General features: G+C 41.3%; 1 protein-coding gene across 1 annotated transcript in view; it reads right to left on the bottom strand.

Moving 5' to 3' along the window:
* LOC128646029 (endothelin receptor type B) overlaps positions 1-16,720 on the bottom strand; it is a 74,660-nt gene that overhangs the window by 18,213 nt on the left and 39,727 nt on the right. The window contains exon 5 of the mRNA XM_053699435.1: positions 10,453-10,602. Within this exon, the coding sequence (XP_053555410.1) occupies positions 10,453-10,602 (150 nt within the window). The remainder of the gene's footprint in view (positions 1-10,452; positions 10,603-16,720) is intronic.

Below are 16,720 nucleotides of genomic sequence, written 5' to 3'. Positions count from 1 at the left end.
GTTTCCTCATTTAAGGGGTGTGCAATACTTTCAAAGCATTAAGACACTAGGGTGCAAATTTGGTAAGGATCGGATATTTCCTTCATAGTTTTTCACACATTCAGAAATAAAGTGTGCTCTGGTTAACATTTAAAGAGACAGTAACGGTTTTGTTTAAAAACGGTTTTATTGCATTAATAGCCTGTATAAGCCTGTCTAACATGTATGTACCTTCAGATAGAACATGTTCTTTATGTATGGAGGCCAAGGTGGTCCCCCCTTTAAATGTATGTGAAAATTGTGCCATGGCGTCCAGACATAGTAAGGACAGTACTGTCACATTTAATAAGGTTGCCCAAGATGATTCCTCAAATGAAGGTAGTGGGGGTAGTTCACTATCCTCTCCTTCTGTGTCAATACCAGTTATGCCCGCGCAGGCGATACCTAGTACATCTAGCGCGCCAATGCTTGTTACTATGCAACAATTAACGGCAGTAATGGATAATTCTAAAGCTAATATTTTATCCAAAATGCCAGCATTTCAAAGAAAGCGTGATTGCTCAGTTTTAAATACAGTGGAAGAGCAAGAGTGCGCTGACGATAATTTATCGGTCATACCCTCACACCAGTCAGAATTGGCAGTGAGGGAGGGTCTGTCGGAGGGAGAAATTTCTGATTCAGGAAGAGTTTCTCAACAGGCAGAACCTGATGTTGTGACGTTTAAATTTAAGTTAGAACATCTCCGCGCCTTACTTAAGGAGGTACTAACTACTCTGGATGATTGTGACTCCCTGTGCACCCTGATGCCTTTCCGATACCTAAAAGGGTGGCGGACATAGTGACTAAGGAGTGGGAGAAACCAGGCATACCTTTTGTCCCACCTCCTATATTTAAGAAAATGTTCCCCATGGTCGACCCAAGGAAGGACGCATGGCAAACAGTCCCTAAGGTTGAGGGGGCAGTTTCTACGCTAGCCAAACGCATGACTATTCCCATTGAGGACAATTGTGCTTTCAAAAAAAAAAAATTGGAGGGTTTGCTTAAAAAGATTTTTGTTCAGCAAGGTTTCCTCCTCCAACCAATTTCGTGTATTATTCCTGTCACTACGGCGGCGTGTTTTTGGTTCGATGAACTAGAAAAGTCGCTCAATAAAGAGACTCCATATGAGGAAGTCATGGACAGAATTCACGCACTTAAGTTAGCTAATTCCTTTATTTTAGATGCCGCTTTGCAATTGGCGAGGTTAGCGGCGAAAAATTCAGGTTTTGCAATTGTGGCGTGCAGAGCGCTCTGGCTACAGTCTTGGTCGGTGGATGTGTCTTCCAAGACAAAATTGCTTAATATTCCTTTCAAAGGTAAGACCCTTTTTGGGCCAGAATTGAAGGAGATTATTTCAGACATCACTGGGGGAAAGGGCCATGCCCTCCCACAGGACAGGCCTTTTAAGGCTAAGAATAAGTCCAATTTTCGTTCCTTTCGTAACTTCAGGAACGGACCGTCTCCTAACTCTGCAGCCTCTAGACAAGAGGGTAACGCTTCCCAGGCTAAGCCAGCTTGGAAACCAATGCAAGGCTGGAACAAGGGCAAACAGGCCAAGAAGCCTGCTGCTGCTACCAAGACAGCATGAAGGGGTAGCCCCCGATCCAGGACCGGATCTAGTAGGGGGCAGACTTTCTCTCTTTGCTCAGGCTTGGGCAAGAGATGTTCCGGATCCCTGGGCACTAGAAATAGTCTCTCAGGGTTATCTTCTAGAATTCAAGGAACTTCCTCCAAGGGGAAGGTTCCACATGTCTCGCTTATCTTTAGACCAGATAAAGAGACAGGCATTCTTACATTGCGTAGGAGACCTTTTAAAGATGGGAGTGATACACCCAGTTCCAACAGCGGAACAAGGTCAGGGGTTTTACTCAAACCTGTTTGTAGTTCCCAAAAAAGAGGGAACTTTCAGACCAATTCTGACCATCGTTCAAAATGGAAACCATTTGAACAATTTTACCTACAATCCAGGAGGGTCAATATATGACTACCGTGGATTTAAAGGATGCGTACCTACATATTCCTATCCACAAAGATCATCATCAGTTCCTAAGGTTCGCCTTTCTGGACAAGCATTACCAGTTCGTGGCTCTTCCGTTCGGTTTAGCCACTGCTCCCAGAATCTTCACAAAGGTGCTAGGGTCCCTTCTAGCGGTTCTAAGACCGAGGGGCATTGCAGTGGCACCTTACCTAGACAACATTCTAATCCAAGCGTCGTCCCTTTCCAGATCAAAGGCTCATACAGACATTGTATTAGCTTTTCTCAGGTCTCACGGGTGGAAGGTGAACGTGGAAAAGAGTTCCCTGTCCCCGTCTACAAGAGTTCCCTTTCTGGGAACAATAATAGATTCTTTAGAAATGAAGATCTTTCTGACAGAGGTCAGAAAATTAAAGCTTCTAAAGGCTTGTCAAGTTCTTCAATCTATTCCTCAGCCTTCCATAGCTCAGTGCATGGAAGTAATAGGTCTAATGGTTGCAGCAATGGACATGGTCCCTTTTGCTCGAATTCATCTAAGACCATTGCAACTGTGCATGCTCAAACAGTGGAATGGGGATTATACAGACTTGTCTCCCCAGATTCAAGTAGACCAGTTAACCAGAGACTCACTCCGTTGTTGGTTGACTCAGGATCACCTGTCTCAGGGAATGAGTTTCCGCAGACCAGAGTGGGTCATTGTCACGACCGACGCCAGTCTATTAGGCTGGGGCGCAGTCTGGTACTCCCTGAAAGCTCAGGGTCTATGGTCTCGGGAAGAGTCTCTTCTCCCGATAAACATCCTGGAACTGAGAGCGATATTCAATGCGCTCCGGGCTTGGCCTCAACTAGCGAAGGCTGGATTCATAAGATTCCAGTCGGACAACATGACGACTGTAGCTTACATCAACCATCAGGGAGGAACAAAGAGTTCCTTGGCGATGAGAGAGGTATCCAAGATCATCAAATGGGCGGAGGATCACTCCTGCCATCTATCTGCAATTCACATCCCAGGAGTAGACAACTGGGAGGCGGATTATTTGAGTCGTCAGACTTTCCATCCGGGGGAGTGAGAACTTCACCCGGAGGTCTTTGCCCAGTTAACTCAATTATGGGGCATTCCAGACATGGATCTGATGGCGTCTCGTCAGAACTTCAAGGTTCCTTGCTACGGGTCCAGATCCAGGGATCCCAAGGCGACTCTAGTGGATGCATTAGTGGCGCCTTGGTCGTTCAACCTAGCTTATGTGTTTCCACCGTTTCCTCTCCTTCCCAGGCTTGTAGCCAGGATCAAACAGGAGAAGGCCTCAGTGATTCTGATAGCTCCTGCGTGGCCACGCAGGACTTGGTATGCAGACCTGGTGAATATGTCATCGGCTCCACCATGGAAGCTACCCTTGAGACAGGATCTTCTAGTACAAGGTCCATTCGAACATCCAAATCTAGTTTCTCTGCAGCTGACTGCTTGGAGATTGAACGCTTGACTTTATCCAAGCGTGGGTTTTCAAATTCAGTAATAGATACTCTGGTCCAAGCCAGAAGACCTGTGACTAGAAAGATTTACCATAAAATATGGAAAAAATATATCTGTTGGTGTGAATCCAAGGGATTCTCCTGGAGTAAAATTAAAATTCCTAAGATTCTTTCCTTTCTCCAAGAGGGTTTGGATAAAGGGTTGTCAGCGAGTTCTCTTAAAGGACAGATTTCTGCTTTATCTGTTTTGTTACACAAACGCCTGGCAGCTGTGCCAGATGTACAAGCTTTTGTACTGGCTTTGGTCAGAATCAAGCCTGTTTACAGATCCATTACTCCTCCTTGGAGTCTAAATTTAGTTCTTTCAGTTCTTCAAGGGGTTCCGTTTGAACCTTTACATTCCATAGATATTAAGTTACTATCTTGGAAAGTTCTGTTTTTGGTTGCTATTTCTTCTGCTAGAAGAGTTTCTGAATTATCTGCTTTGCAGTGTGATCCACCCTATCTGGTGTTCCATTCAGATAAGGTCGTTTTGCGTACCAAGCCTGGTTTTCTTCCAAAAGTAGTTTCCAACAAGAATATTAACCAGGAAATAGTTGTTCCTCCTCTGTGTCCGAATCCAGTTTCAAAGAAGGAACGTTTGTTACACAATTTAGATGTGGTCCGTGCTTTAAAGTTCTATTTAGACGCAACAAAGGATTTCAGACAAACTTCATCTTTGTTTGTCGTTTACTCTGGTAAGAGGAGAGGACAAAAAGCTACTGCTACCTCTCTTTCTTTCTGGCTGAAAAGCATCATCCGATTGACTTATGAGACTGCCGGACGGCAGCCTCCTGAACGAATCACAGCTCACTCTACTAGGGCTGTGGCTTCCACATGGGCCTTCAAGAACGAGGCTTCTGTTGATCAGATATGTAAGGCAGCGACTTGGTCTTCTCTGCACACTTTTGCCAAATTTTAAAAATTCGATACTTATGCTTCTTCGGAGGCTATTTTTGGGAGAAAGGTTTTGCAAGCCGTGGTGCCTTCCGTTTAGGTAACCTGATTTGCTCCCTCCCTTCATCCGTGTCCTAAAGCTTTGGTATTGGTTCCCACAAGTAAGGATGACGCCGTGGACCGGACACACCAATGTTGGAGAAAACAGAATTTATGCTTACCTGATAAATTTCTTTCTCCAACGGTGTGTCCGGTCCACGGCCCGCCCTGGTTTTTTTAATCAGGTTTGAAAAAATGTCTTTCTCTATACACTACAGTCACCACGGCACCCTATAGTTTCTCCTTTTTTCTCCTAACCGTCGGTCGAATGACTGGGGGGCGGAGCCAGAGGGGGGGCTATATGGGCAGCTTTTGCTGTGCTCTTTGCCATTTCCTGTTGGGGAAGAGAATATTCCCACAAGTAAGGATGACGCCGTGGACCGGACACACCGTTGGAGAAAGAAATTTATCAGGTAAGCATAAATTCTGTTTTTATTGTTTTATTAAACAACTTTTAAAAAAGTTTTAACCATTAGCTCTCATTGCTGTACACACATTATACTACGCTACCTAGGGAGGTCTATAGGTCTACCTCCCTCATATCTCCCTGATGGCCCTCCTGGGGAGTGAAACAACATCTTTATCCAGCTGCCCCCTATGGGGTTCACCTCTCTGGCTTATCCAGTGTTTGCCCGAGTCCAGCTAGCTGGTTTGCTGTGAAGAACCAGTCTGCTCCTATTGGCACAAGTGGGTGCCTTTACACCATGTGAGTACCCTGTGTTAATTATGTGCTGATATCCTGTCGGTAATTGATTCACACATATGGCGCCTCTTTCCTTGTGTTTGTTATCTTCAGAACTACCTACTCTTGGTGAAGTTAGAGAGCAGCCTGATCCGGATAGACAATATATAAGTGTCCAGAGTCCACTAAAGTATTCTACCACATCAATAAGACTTTTACTGGGACTGAACCACTACCACTATTATTTTAATTCCAAAGTATACTGGTATTGTATGGTATTTTAGCGAGAGATTGTCTCTTATTGTGTATTTTATTTTGCTTTCTTATTTTCTATATTTGAGAGTCCACAATTCTGTGTATATGATATTGGTTCATCGATATATAGCGCCTCCTATAGGGTGTTTTTTTAACCCTTTTTCTTTTTCATTGTGGTGTCCACTTCTTAGCTGTGCTTGCCCTTTGGCATTATGCTGGATGGCTAGCACGCTATTGGCTAAGAGGTAGAAATATCACCTCATTGAAGGCGCTCAGCTGGGCATAAACTTGCTGCAAATATAGGAACTTACAGCACGATTTTTTATACTTCATGACTGAAAGTCCCCTTTATTTATAGCACTGATAAGTCCTAGTGTTTCAAAAACTCTAGGATTTACCATCACTTTAAGAAGCAGTAATGGCAGAGTATGGCCTCTAGTTATTAAGCTCCGTACTTACCTGCATTCGCCAGCCCCAATACGCCCGCCTAAGATCGCCTAACATCCCCGCCGCGGACCTGAATACGTTCACCAAATTTATCAAGAAAGCTGTCAAAAAGCCGCGCACCAAGTAACGGACTGTGTTATTTATCAGTCATCGATCTTGCTGCTCTTCGGCTTCTTCGCAGCTTTCTTGCTACCCTGTCACTAAGCACCCACACTATACTACACTGTTTTACCCCCTAAACCGCCGCTCCCAGAGACCCCCGCAACTAAAGTTATTAACCCCTAAACCGCCGCTCCCGGACCCCGCCGCAACTATAATAAATATATTAAACCCTAAACAGCCGTTCCCGGACCCCGCCGCCACCTACATTATACATATTAACCTCTAATCTGCCACCCCCTATACCGCCGCCACCTACATAAACTTATTAATCCCTATCCTGCCGCTCCCGGGCCCCGCCGCAACTAAATAAATTGTTTAACCCCTAAACCACCGCTCCCGGAGCCCATCGCCTCCTACATTATATTTATTAACCCCTATCCTGCCCCCCTACACCGCTGCCACCTATATTAAACTTATTAACCCCTATCCTGCCCCCCCTACACCGCCGCCACCTATATTAAACTTATTAACCCCTAAACCTAAGTCTAACACTAACACCCCCCTAACTTAAATATTATTTCAATAAATCTAAATAAATATTACTATTATTAACTAAATTATTCCTATTTAAAACTAAAGATTTATTTTTATTTTACAGGCAACTTTGTATTTATTTTAACTAGGTACAATAGTTATTAAATAGTTATTAACTATTTAATAACTACCTAGCTAAAATAAAGACAAATTTACCAGTAAAATAAACCCTAACCTAAGTTACAATTACACCTAACACTACTCTATAAATAAATTAATCCCCTAAACTACCTAAAATTACTTACAATTAAATAAAATAAACTAAAGTACAAAAAACAACAAAGACTAAATTACAGAAAAATAAAAAAAATTACAAGAAGTTTAAACTAATTACACCTAATCTAAGGCCCCTAATAAAATAAAAAAGCCCCCCAAAATAATAAAAATCCCTACCCTATACTAAATTACAAATAGCCCTTAAAAGGGCCTTTTGCGGGGCATTGCCCCAAAGTAATCAGCTCTTTTACCAGCCCTTAAAAGGGCTTTTTGCGGGGCATTGCCCCAAAGTAATCAGCTCTTTTACCTGTAAAAAAAAAGAAATACAACCCCCCCCAACATTACAACCCACCACCCACATACCCCTACTCTAAAACCCACCCAAACCCCCCTTAAAAAAAAACTAATACTAACCCCCTGAAGATCACCATCCCTTGAGCCGTCTTCACCCAGCCGGGCCAAAGTCTTCATCCAATCCGGGCAGAAGAGGTCCTCCAGAGGCTCCGAAGTCTTCATCCTATCCAGGCAGAAGAGGACATCCAGAGCGGCAGAAGTCTTCATCCAAGCGGCATCTTCTTTCTTCATCCTTCCAGAGCGGAGCGGCACCATCTTGAAGACATCCGATGAGGAGCATCCATCCTGGCCGACGACTGAAAGACGAATGACGGTTCCTTTAAATGACGTCATCCAAGATGGCGTCCCTCGAATTTCTGATTGGCTGATATTTTTAGATTTATGGTTTAGTTTCTTCTTGCTACTGTACTATTGTGATCACTATATTAAAACAAATCAAGAAACTCTATTCCCTTATATTGTTCGCTTATTTAATTTAATTTTATAATTATTATTTAATTATGGATCAGCCAATCGGATTTTTCCTACCTTAATTCCAGTTGGCTGATAGAATCCTATCAGCCAATCGGAATTCGAGGGACGCCATCTTGGATGACGTCATTTAAAGGAACCGTCATTCGTCGTTCAGTCGTCGGCCAGGATGGATGCTCTGCGTCAGATGTCTTCAAGATGGTGCCGCTCCACTCCGGAAGGATGAAGAAAGAAGATGCCGCTTGGATGAAGACTTCTGCCGCTCTGGATGTCCTCTTCTGCCCGGATAGGATGAAGACTTTGGACCCTCTGGAGGACCTCTTCTGCCCGGATTGGATGAAGACTTCGGCCCGGCTGGGTGAAGACGGCTCAAGGTAGGGTGATCTTCAGGGGGTTAGTGTTAGTTTTTTTTAAGGGGGGTTTGGGTGGGTTTTAGAGTAGGGGTATGTGGGTGGTGGGTTGTAATGTTGGGGGGGGTGTATTTCTTTTTTTTTAAAGGTAAAAGAGCTGATTACTTTGGGGCAATGCCCTGCAAAAAGCCCTTTTAAGGGCTGGTAAAAGAGCTGATTACTTTGGGGCAATGCCCCGCAAAAGGCCCTTTTAAGGGCTATTTGTAATTTAGTAAAGGGTAGGGATTTTTATTATTTTGGGGGGCATTTTTATTTTATTAGGGGCCTTAGATTAGGTGTAATTAGTTTAAACTTCTTGTAATTTTTTTTTTCTGTAATTTAGCGTTTGTTGTTTTTTGTACTTTAGTTTATTTAATTTAATTGTAAGTAATTGTAGGTAGTTTAGGGAATTAATTTATTTATAGATTAGTGTTAGGTGTAATTGTAACTTAGGTTAGGGTTTATTTTACAGGTACTTTTGTATTTATTTTAACTAGGTAGTTATTAAATAGTTAATAACTATTTAATAACTATTGTACCTAGTTAAAATAAATACAAAGTTGCCTATAAAATAAAAATAAATCCTAAAATAGCTACAATATAATTATTAGTTATATTGTAGCTATCTTAGGGTTTATTTTATAGGTAAGTATTTAGTTTTAAATAGGAATAATTTAGTTAATAATAGTATTATTTATTTAGATTTATTTAAATTATATTTAAGTTAGGGGGGTGTTAGTGTTAGACTTAGGTTTAGGGGTTAATAAGTTTAATATAGTGACGGCGGTGTAGGGGGGCAGGATAGGGGTTACTAACTTTAATATAGGTGGCGGCGGTATAGGGGGGCAGGATAGGGGTTAATAAGTTTAATATAGGTGGCGGCGGTATAGGGGGGGCAGGATAGGGGTTAATAAGTTTAATGTAGGTGGCGGTGGGCTCCGGGAGTGGTGGTTTAGGGGTTAAACATTTAATTTAGTTGCGGCGGGGTCCAGGAGCAGCGGTTTAGGGGTTAAACATTTAATTTAGTTGCGGCGGGGTCTGGGAGCGGCGGTTTAGGGGTTAATAAGTATTATATAGGTGGCGGCGGAGTAGGGGGGGCAGATTAGGGGTGTTTAGACTCGGAGTACATGTTAGCGTGTTAGGTGCAGACATCTCCCATAGAAATCAATGGGATATCGGGCAGCAGCGAACATGAGCTTTCGCTGCTGTCAAACTCCCATTGATTCCTATGGGATCCGCCACCTCCAGGGCAGCGGATTGAAAACCAGGTACGCTGGGCCGGAAAAGTGCCGAGCGTACCTGCTAGGAATTTGATAACTTCCAAAAGTAGTCAGATTGTGCCGAACTTGCATTCGGCACATCTGGAGTATCGTAAGAATCGATCTGTGTCGGACTGAGTCCGGCGGATTGTAGCTTATGTCACAAAATTCTACTTTTGCCGGTCTGTAGGGCTTGATAAATACAGCGAATTAGCCTTGCCACAAATACGCTGCGGAATTCCAGCGTATTTGCGGTTGACGGCTTGATAAGTAGAGGCCTATATCTTTTCATCAAGGGGGAAGGGCGCCAAAATGTATCTTCGCCTATGTAGCTACAAAAATCCTTGCACTGACTACTGGCACTGGAATATTGGATTACAAATATAAAAACAATAAAAAAAAATTCAGAATATGTTTGATAGTATTGGGACCTTCATTGTACTTAATAAGAAACATCATTTAAGTTACACATTGTTCACATTTTTTGCTGTTAGTAGATCCTTTGTATCTGCTTCCTGGACTGTAGTTACTACTAAATTTAATAGCTCATTGTCAGATATTTTTACTAGAAATTTATTCTTTGATGCCATAGCCTCTTTTAGGAAAACCTTGTCCTTAATACAATTTTTTTGAACTCTTTAAAATTGTCCTTGTGGAATATTGGATTTTCTTTCTTTCTATTTTTTTTTTAATTTCCCTATGTTGGAATGCAATTTTTAGATTTATGGTTTAGTTTCTTCTTGCTACTGTACTATTGTGATCACTATATTAAAACAAATCAAGAAACTCTATTCCCTTATATTGTTCGCTTATTTAATTTTATAATTATTATTTAATTATTTATTATTATCAGTATTATTATTGTATGAATTATTCGGCATGATTTATGGAGCCCCACAAAATAAGAGCAATATCTGTAATAACTTCAGAGTACATGAACCTACTAAAAATATTTTTTGTTTTTTCAATGTTCTATATATCTACAAAAGTATTTAACAAAACACTCCATGGGTTGATGCTTTTGGTATCCTGGTAGGCCAATCCAGCCCTGCTTAAATATGTGACCAGTACTGATAAACCGTGGTACAAATATTTTTTTTACATTCAAGTAACAGCACTGCAACTACACATAAAGTATATGTATTTTACTTAGCTACTAAGTATGAGAAATGAACCATGGCTTACCTGTTTCATATGATCATTCAGAGCTATCCGCATTCCATTTTTTTTGCTCAACATCTCACAGGACATCAGTGTGTAAAATACTCCTGTGCAAGCCAAAGGGAGACAGAAGTAGAAGCCAAAAAGCCACCAGACCTTCACCTCTTTATATAACTGAAAAGACAGAGAGATTGACTTCACAAATCATCCTGTAGAAAGTGTCCAAGAACCCCCTCTATCCTACTATTGTCTCTCTCTGCTTAATTGAGCCTATGGGCTCCATTTATCAAGCAGCTGCTTCAGATGCTGGTGGATTGAAATCATCCCAATCCAATCCGATCAGGATGATTGACAGCCCCAGTTAGCGGGCAATTGGCCATTAGTGAGCAGGGGGCGGCATTGCACATGTACGATAATGATAAATGTGGACAGCGTATGAATAAAATCACTGAAATCCTATACACTGTAGGGCAGCTGTGAATAAACATGTCAGGTCTTTAGTTCAGTGCATTTATTAGAAATACAAGAGCTTGATGTATTCTGCTTCATTGTTATGGTGTTTGGAAAATGTAGTTAATTTAGTGTTTAAATATTGAGAATATTTCCCAAAATGCCCTTACAACCCCTTCCACCTTACTGGAAACTTTTCCTGAATTCTGTATATATATTCCAGGGGTGTGTAATTGGGAAGCAGGCTTTTCACAGTCATCAATCCCTTCACCCAGGGGAATGGTCTTTTCGTCTGGAAGTCTTTAGTCAGATTGTAGACCTATGGGGTCTTCTGGAAGTGGATCTGATGCCTTCTGTCTTTAACATAGAACTCCCCAGATATTTTGCGAGGCCCAGGGATTGTCAGACACAGTTTGTGGATGTGCTAGTAGCTCCTTGGTTATTTCGTCTGGCTTAATGTTTCCACCTCTTGTTCTGTTAACAAGGGTAATAGCCAGGATCAAGCAGGAGGTATCATCAGTAATCCTAATTGCTCCATTTTGGTCTTGCAAACTTGATGGCTTGGAGATTGAACACATAGTTTTAAGACAGAGAGGTTTTGCTTAGTTTGGCCTGTAAACCTGTGACAAGAAAGATTTATCACATGATTTGGAAGGTCTTCATTTGGCACTCTTTTAGAATTCTTTGAGTTCTTCTGAGTTCTTCAGGGTGGTATGTATTTGGGTATATCTTCCAGTTTCTTAAAGGGTCAGACTGCTGCTCTTTCTGTCTTGTTTCACAAGAAGATTGCTGAATATCCAGATTGTGGACTCTCACCACCTTTTTGAAAGAAAATATATTTTATGCTTACCTAATAAATTCATGTCTTTCATGGTGGTGAGAGTCCAAAAGCCCCTGGATAATTGTTTTCTAGTGTGATTGTTTTTTTCTGGTGGCAGTTTCAGTATGCACCTCTATTTTCCCTGCTCCTTTTTATTGCTCTTATGTTCTTTTTCTACCTTGTTCTTGTCTAGCTTGGCTATATGTCAAACTAGTTTCCAGTAAGGTGGGAGGGGTTTTAAGGGCACTGGGAGTTTTGGGATCTTTGCATCCTCCTAGTGGCCAGGAGTATAAGTCCAAGTAGGACTGGATTGTGGATTCTCACCACCAAGAAAGAAATTAATTGATTAGGTAAGCATAAATTATTTTTTTAGAGCTAGGGGATTAAGCTAGAAATAGGTGGAAATGGGTCCTGCCCTGGATGCTTGCAGGCAAAAGAGGTCTTTGAGCCCATAGGTGTGCTTGCTAATTAGCTTCTACCTAAATATCCCTTCTCCCTGTCCTTTAGTTAATCAGCTGGATGTACACACTCAGGGCTAAATTTATCAAGCCATTTTCTCCACTTTGATTACAGGTTTGCACAAGCAATCACGATTCAGACCACTGCTTCCCATCCCTATTATCCACCTCTTAGGTGGAGAATTTGAATCTCCTGGTCTCTTCCAACTGATTGGCTAAGAGATTGACAGGGGGCGGAGTTGCACGCAAGCTCAAAGGAATGCTTGTGTGAAATAGTAAATGCGGGCAGCGGATTTAGAAGCCGGGTGGACAAGGGCAAATATCTCCACCCCTGTCCACCAGTGTTTGATAAATAGAGCCCTCAGTGTTAGATTTCTATCAGTGATAACTGTGCATTTGTGCAAACAATGTAGAAGCCCTTTAATGTTTTTAAAGCTTTCCAATACAGATACAAGATTGCAACTGGAAATAAGTGAATATTCATCTTTAGGTGTTTCTTTTTTTCTTTTTTTCTTTCTTTCATTATTTTTTAGCTATAGTAATTTGAATTATTGACCCAAATGTGTTTTTATTAACTATATATATTTGTATGTTTTATATCTGGTTAGAAAATCATACATATAAGCTAGTCTGGCATTGAACTGATTTGTTCATGTTCAAAACTGAAATATGGACAATAATGTTTGTTACTTAGCTTGTTTCCTTGCAACAGGTAACCTTAAAGATGTCTACTTGCACGTCTTACCTTTGGCTAAAGAATTTTAGTTCCTCTGGATTCCTTTTGTTTATGATGTTATGCAACAACCTCTTTTAGAACAGTCAGTAAAGTTTTGGTAACCCTAATTTCTAAACAAAGGAACTTTAGAATTCTATGATCTAAATTTATATGATTTATATGATTTATATGATCTAAATTCTTATAAGCACAGACGCCACAATATGGCAAAGACAAGCAGATGTGGTAAAAAAGCAAATTTAATCTCTAGTGCCCTCTTTTTAATTTCCTGGCTGACCTTATATTAACATAACAGTGCTTTCGCTCAAGTGTAAACTTCGCTAGACGTAATCCTTTTGTGCACCTAAGTTTGTACGCAAATAACAAATTGAAAGTACAAAGTTTGTGCGCAAGAGAAACCTGACGCCTGCTAACTGCTTTAACCTAATTCTCCCCATAGAGGTCAATGGAGGGCACAGAAGAAGATATTTAAAACCTATCCCGCGCGTGCTAACCCAAAAAGCAGTTATTCATATTTCACATTCCAATGTTCTTCACGTGCAGAACAATGTAATTTTTATTGTAAATATACAGTGAGGGGAAAAAATATTTGATCCCTTTCTGATTTTGTACGTTTGCCCACTGACAAAAAAATGATCAGTCAATGGTAGGTTTATTTGAACAGTGAGAGAAAGAATAACAACAGAAAAATCCGAAAAACGCATTTCAAAAAATTATAAATTGATTTGCATTTTAATGAGTGAAATAAGTATTTGATCCCCTATCAATCAGCAAGATTTCTGGCTACCAGGTGTCTTTTATACAAGTAACAAGCTGAGATTAAGAGCATTCTCTTAAAGGGAGTGCTCCTAATCTCAGCTTGTTACCTGTATAAAAGACACCTGTCCACAGAAGCAACCAATCAATCAGACTCCAAACTCTCCACCATGGCCAAGACCAAAGAGCTGTCTAAGGCCTAGATTTAGAGTTCGGCGGTAAAAGGGCTGTTAACGCTCCGCGGGTTTTTTTCTGGCCGCACCATAAATTTAACTCTGGTATCGAGAGTTCAAACAAATGCTGCGTTAGGCTCCAAAAAAGGAGCGTAGAGCATTTTTACCGCAAATGCAACTCTCGATACCAGAGTTGCTTACGGACGCGGCCGGCATCAAAAACGTGCTCGTGCACGATTCTCCCATAGGAAACAATGGGGCTGTTTGAGCTGAAAAAAAACCTAACACCTGCAAAAAAGCAGCGTTCAGCTCCTAACGCAGCCCCATTGTTTCCTATGGGGAAACACTTCCTACGTCTGCACCTAACACCCTAACATGTACCCCGAGTCTAAACACCCCTAACCTTACACTTATTAACTCCTAATCTGCCGCCCCCGCTATCGCTGACCCCTGCATTACACTTTTAACCCCTAATCTGCCGCTCCGTAAACCGCCGCCACCTACGTTATCCCTATGTACCCCTAATCTGCTGCCCTAACATCGCCGACCCCTATGTTATATTTATTAACCCCTAATCTGCCCCCCACAACGTCGCCGACACCTGCCTACACTTATTAACCCCTAATCTGCCGAGCGGACCTGAGCGCTACTATAATAAAGTTATTAACCCCTAATCCGCCTCACTAACCCTATCATAAATAGTATTAACCCCTAATCTGCCCTCCCTAACATCGCCGACACCTACCTTCAATTATTAACCCCTAATCTGCCGACCGGAGCTCACCGCTATTCTAATAAATGTATTAACCCCTAAAGCTAAGTCTAACCCTAACACTAACACCCCCCTAAGTTAAATATAATTTTTATCTAACGAAATAAATTAACTCTTATTAAATAAATGATTCCTATTTAAAGCTAAATACTTACCTGTAAAATAAATCCTAATATAGCTACAATATAAATTATAATTATATTATAGCTATTTTAGGATTAATATTTATTTTACAGGCAACTTTGTAATTATTTTAACCAGGTACAATAGCTATTAAATAGTTAAGAACTATTTAATAGTTACCTAGTTAAAATAATAACAAATTTACCTGTAAAATAAATCCTAACCTAAGATATAATTAAACCTAACACTACCCTATCAATAAAATAATTAAATAAACTACCTACAATTACCTACAATTAACCTAACACTACACTATCAATAAATTAATTAAACACAATTGCTACAAATAAATAAAATTAAATAAACTATCTAAAGTACAAAAAATAAAAAAGAACTAAGTTACAGAAAATAATAAAATATTTACAAAGATAAGAAAAATATTACAACAATTTTAAACTAATTACACCTACTCTAAGCCCCCTAATAAAATAACAAAGCCCCCCAAAATAAAAAATTCCCTACCCTATTCTAAAATACAAATATTACAAGCTCTTTTACCTTACCAGCCCTGAACAGGGCCCTTTGCGGGGCATGCCCCAAGAATTTCAGCTCTTTTGCCTGTAAAAAAAAACATACAATACCCCCCCCCCAACATTACAACCCACCACCCACATACCCCTAATCTAACCCAAACCCCCCTTAAATAAACCTAACACTACCCCCCTGATGATCTTCCTACCTTGTCTTCACCATGCCAGGTTCACCGATCCGTCCTGGCTCCAAGATCTTCATCCAACCCAAGCGGGGGCTAGACATCCACTGAAGAAGTCCAGAAGAGGGTCCAAAGTCTTCCTCCTATCCGGCAAGAAGAGGACATCCGGACCGGCAAACATCTTCTCCAAGCGGCATCTTCTATCTTCTTCCATCCGATGACGACCGGCTCCATCTTGAAGACCTCCAGCGCGGATCCATCCTCTTCTTCCGACGACTAGACGACGAATGACGGTTCCTTTAAGGGACGTCATCCAAGATGGCGTCCCTCGAATTCCGATTGGCTGATAGGATTCTATCAGCCAATCGGAATTAAGGTAAGAATTTTCTGATTGGCTGATGGAATCAGCCAATCAGAATCAAGTTCAATCCGATTGGCTGATCCAATCAGCCAATCAGATTGAGCTCGCATTCTATTGGCTGATCGGAACAGCCAATAGAATGCGAGCTCAATCTGATTGGCTGATTGGATCAGCCAATCGGATTGAACTATATTCTGATTGGCTGATTCCATCAGCCAATCAGAAAATTCCTACCTTAATTCCGATTGGCTGATAGAATCCTATCAGCCAATCGGAATTCGAGGGACGCCATCTTGGATGACGTCCCTTAAAGGAACCGTCATTCGTCGTCTAGTCGTCGGAAGAAGAGGATGGATCCGCGCTGGAGGTCTTCAAGATGGAGCCGGTCGTCATCGGATGGAAGAAGATAGAAGATGCCGCTTGGAGAAGATGTTTGCCGGTCCGGATGTCCTCTTCTTGCCGGATAGGAGGAAGACTTTGGACCCTCTTCTGGACTTCTTCAGTGGATGTCTAGCCCCCGCTTGGGTTGGATGAAGATCTTGGAGCCAGGACGGATCGGTGAACCTGGCATGGTGAAGACAAGGTAGGAAGATCATCAGGGGGGTAGTGTTAGGTTTATTTAAGGGGGGTTTGGGTTAGATTAGGGGTATGTGGGTGGTGGGTTGTAATGTTGGGGGGGGGTATTGTATGTTTTTTTTTACAGGCAAAAGAGCTGAAATTCTTGGGGCATGCCCCGCAAAGGGCCCTGTTCAGGGCTGGTAAGGTAAAAGAGCTTGTAATATTTGTATTTTAGAATAGGGTAGGGAATTTTTTATTTTGGGGGGCTTTGTTATTTTATTAGGGGGCTTAGAGTAGGTGTAATTAGTTTAAAATTGTTGTAATATTTTTCTTATCTTTGTAAATATTTTATTATTTTCTGTAACTTAGTTCT

The sequence above is a fragment of the Bombina bombina genome, chromosome 1, assembly GCF_027579735.1.
Source record: "Bombina bombina isolate aBomBom1 chromosome 1, aBomBom1.pri, whole genome shotgun sequence".
In the NCBI taxonomy this organism is placed as follows: domain Eukaryota; kingdom Metazoa; phylum Chordata; class Amphibia; order Anura; family Bombinatoridae; genus Bombina; species Bombina bombina.
Note: the sequence above shows the minus strand (reverse complement) of the source record. Positions and strands in the feature narration are given on the sequence as shown.